General features: G+C 39.4%; 1 protein-coding gene across 1 annotated transcript; it reads right to left on the bottom strand.

The window, feature by feature from the left end:
• Nucleotides 1–3,317: 3,317 nt before the first annotated feature.
• LOC127130209 (uncharacterized) lies at nt 3,318–4,025 on the bottom strand. The gene has a single exon (XM_051059264.1). It carries the CDS (start codon nt 4,023–4,025, stop codon nt 3,318–3,320), a length of 708 nt encoding a protein of 235 aa, XP_050915221.1.
• Between the last annotated feature and the right edge of the window lie 362 nt (nt 4,026–4,387).

Below are 4,387 nucleotides of genomic sequence, written 5' to 3'. Positions count from 1 at the left end.
GTGACTCCAAGCATATTCCTTAGCTTCACGAAAGTTTCCAATTTGAGTGGCTTGGTGAAAATGTCAGCAGCTTGATCTCTAGACATCACATACTTCAACTTCACCTTCTTCTTCTCGATGCATTCTCTTATGAAGTGGTAACGAGTGTCGATGTGCTTACTTCTTTCATGAAATACAGGATTCTTTGCCAAAGCAAGTGCTGATTTATTGTCAACACATATTTCGACAGGATCTTCTTGTGGCATTTTTAATTCTTTCAACAAATTCCTTAGCCAAACTGCATGACAAACACATGATGTGGCAGCAACATACTCAGCTTCACAAGTTGATAGTGTGACGATAGGTTGCTTCTTTGACATCCAAGTGAAAGCAGTATCTCCCATAAAGAACACAAAACCAGTAGTGCTTTTTCTATCATCCAAGTCTCCACTCCAATCACTATCACTATAGCCAATAATCTCATAATTATTAGAAGAGTAATAGTGCAAGCCAAAATTTGTTGTACCTTTGATGTATCGAAGGATTCTTTTTGCCGCCTTGAAGTGAGTTGTTGTTGGAGCTTCCATGTAGCGACTTTCGACTCCTACAGCATAGAGAATATCTGGCCTTGTACTTGTCAAGTAACGCAGACTTCCAACCAAACTTTTGTAAAGAGTTGGATCAACAAACTCTCCATTTTCATGCTTACTTAACTTGTTTCCACATTCCATCGGGGTGCCAATTGGATTGGCATCATCCATCTTGAACTTCTTAAGGACTTCTTTGGCATAACCTTCTTGGGTGATAAAAATTCCTTTGTCTTCTTGCTTTACTTCGATGCCGAGATAATATGCCATGAGCCCCATATCTGTCATCTCAAATTCATTTGACATGTCTTTCTTGAACTCTTCGAACATGCTTAAATTGTTCCCTGTGAAGATCAAGTCATCAACATATAAGCACACAATCAAAATATCTCCACTTTGCGCTTTAATATAGAGTGCATGCTCATATGGACACTTGATGAAGTTCTTGTCTTGAAAGTACTTGTCGATTCGAACATTCCAAGCTCTCGGTGCTTGCTTGAGTCCGTATAATGCCTTCTTTAACTTCAAGACTTTTTCTTCTTGCCCTTTTACTTCATAGCCTTGTGGTTGCTCGATATAAACTTCTTCTTCGAGAAAACCATTCAAGAAGGCCGACTTCACATCCATTTGATAGATCTTCCATTCATTTTGGGCTGCCAAAGAAATGATCAGTCTAATAGTTTCAAGACGAGCAACAGGGGCAAATACCTCATCATAGTCAATTCCTTGTCTTTGACTATATCCTTTCGCCACCAATCTTGCTTTGTATCTCTCTACGTCTCCTTTTGCATTCTTCTTCGCCTTGTACACTCATCTTACTCCGATTGCTTTGTGTCCTTGTGGAAGTGTAGTAAGTTCCCATGTATCATTCTTCGTGATTGACTTGATTTCTTCTTCCATGGCGTCTCTCCACTTTACGTTTTCAACTGCTTCTTGATAGCTTAGAGGCTCACAATTACCCAAAAGGCAAAAAAGGTTAATGTCATTTATGTTTTCAGTTACCTCATAAAGCTCTTCAATACTCCTTAGTCGTGGTGTCCTCTCACTTGAGCTTGTTTCATCCAACCTTGGTGTCGGTGAGACCAGTGGTGTAATATTTTCTTCTATCATTGGTTGTTCCATTTCGTCTTCTTCTTCAAAGTAAGGAAGAAAATCGTACCTGTCTTCTTGAAGACTCCAATCCCAACAATCTTCTTCTTCGAACTCCACGTCACGACTTATGACGATCTTTCCACTATTTGGATTATAGAGCTTGTACCCTTTGGAGCTTGAGTCGTAACCGACGAATACATACTTCTCACTTTTATCATCGAGCTTTGTTCTCCTTTCATCAGGAACGTGAGTATAAGCAATGCTTCCAAACACTTTAAGGTGAGAGGTCCCAGGCTTCCTTCCACTCCATGCTTCTTGTGGTGTCTTCTCATGCACGCTTCTTGTTGGGGAACGATTTATCAGATAAACCGCACATGCCACTGCTTCGGCCCAAAACTCTCTCGGCATCTTCTTGCTCTTAAGCATGCTTCGCACCATGTAAAGTATGGTCCGATTCTTTCTCTCTGCTACTCCATTTTGTTGTGGTGATCTTGGCACTGTTAGTGGGCGGCGGATTCCATGGTCTTCACAATATTTTTGGAACTCATTTGAAATGAACTCTCCTCCTCGGTCAGATCTCATGGCCTTAATGGAAAGACCACTTTCTTTCTCCACAAGGGCTTTGAACTTCTTGAAGTTTTCAAACACTTCTGACTTCTCCTTCAAGAAATAAACCCATGTTTTTCTAGAATAATCATCAATAAAGAGGAGAAAGTATTTACTCTTACCAAAAGAGTTTGGATTGATTGGTCCACAGACATCAGTGTGTATGAGCTCTAGCGGTTTTGTCGCTCTTGACGTTGATTCCTTTGGAAAGCTTTTCCGGAATTTCTTCCCAACTAGACATCCTTCACATAGTTGGTCTGGGTGGTTTATACTAGGCAAGCCTCTCACCATTTCCTTCTTTGACAAACATTTTAGACTATCGAAGTTGAGATGTCCGAATCGTAGATGCCATAGCCACGAAGAGTCGGTATAGCAAGTCTTGAGACACTTTGCAACATCATTTTGAATGTTCAAGAGGAACATTCTATTATTTGACATAGGCACCTTAGCAATCAAGTTATGTCTACAATCTCTTAAGAAAAGACTATGTTCTTTCAAGTGGATGTCATAGCCTTTCTCTAATAATTGTCCCAAGCTCAAAATATTATTCTTCATGTTAGGAACATAATAGACATTGGATATGAATTGATGACTCCCATTCTTTAAGCGTATAAGAATTTTACCTTTGCCTTTGACCGGTATCTTTGAGTCATCTCCAAATGAGACATTTCCAGTTGTCGCTTCATTGATCTCTACGAACATGCTTCGATCGCCACACATGTGATTGCTTGCGCCGGTGTCGAGGTACCATTTGTTTCTTTTCTCTTCAACTTGGTTTTGGCACGCGAGCAACAAAGTTTCTTCTTCTCTGCCTTTTTCTTCTACAAAGTTAGCTTTCTCCACAACTTTCTTCGAGAATCTACACTCAGATGCATAGTGACCGATCTTGTTGCAGTTGAAGCATTTGATTTGTGATTTGTCACACCTCGACCATGAATTTCCTCTTCCACGACCTCTTGTTGCTTGTGGATTCCAACTTCTTTCTCCATTGTTAGAGTAGTTATTGTAACTGCCTCTTCCTTCTCCTCCGTGTCCTCGTCCACGCCCACGATCTTAGCCACGACCTCGTCCTCTTTGGCTCTTGTAATTCGCATAATTTGCTTCCTTTATGTTGAGTTGTAGTAGTTGCTCCATAGCCTCCTTTTGTTTAATTTTTCTCTTTTGTTTTTCTTCGTATGCTTGTAAGGAACCCATGAGTTGCTCAATAGTCATGGTCTTTAAATCCTTGTTTTCTTCAATGTTGGTAACAATGAAGTCAAAACTTGGATTTAAAGTGCGAAATATTTTCTCCATGACTTTTACCTCATCAATATCTTCACCATTTCTTTTAAGTTGATTGACTACGGACAATACTCGAGAAAAATAATCAGAAATTGACTCGGACTCTTCCATAAATAAACATTCAAAATCACCTCTAAGAGTTTGAAGACGAATCTTTTTCACCTGTTCCACTCCTTTGTTGCAAGTTTGAAGTTTGTCCCATGCTTCTTTGGCCGTCGTTGCGTTGGAGATCTTCTCAAATGTATCTTCATCCACCGATTGATAAATGAGGAAGAGAGCTTTCTTGTCTCTCTTTCTTGACTCCCTCAATGTCTCCTTTACACCTTGGCTTAGCGAGGCTTCATCTTGCTCATTGAAGCCTTTCTCAACGATATCCCACACATCTTGAGCTCCTAGTAGCGCCTTCATCTTGATACTCCAATTGTCATAGTTGTTCTTTGTGAGCATCGGCATTTGAAAAGGGAAACCTCCATTCGCCATTTTTTTAGGACCTTGAAGCTCTGATGCCACTTTGTTGGAAAATAAACTCTTTGTGTTTAGAGAAAGTGTGTGGGAATATTAGAGGCTTGAATAAAAGTTTGGTAGGTAGGAGAATTATTTATGGAAGAGAGAACTTTGTATTTTTGCTTGATTCAAAAGTGTTGGATTACATCTCTATTTATAGTACTCTAAGGAGAACTCTAGACACACTAATTCTAGAGAGTTCTCAACTCTAGATATTCAAAGAGTATTCTAGAAAATATTACAATCTTAAGAAATATCTAGATACTCTAAATACTACAAGACTTTTCTAGAAACATTATCCAATATAAACTAAGCCCAAATAACTAAGTCCAAAATCA

The sequence above is a fragment of the Lathyrus oleraceus genome, chromosome 3, assembly GCF_024323335.1.
Source record: "Lathyrus oleraceus cultivar Zhongwan6 chromosome 3, CAAS_Psat_ZW6_1.0, whole genome shotgun sequence".
In the NCBI taxonomy this organism is placed as follows: domain Eukaryota; kingdom Viridiplantae; phylum Streptophyta; class Magnoliopsida; order Fabales; family Fabaceae; genus Lathyrus; species Lathyrus oleraceus.
This window is presented reverse-complemented; position numbering and strand designations above follow the sequence as displayed.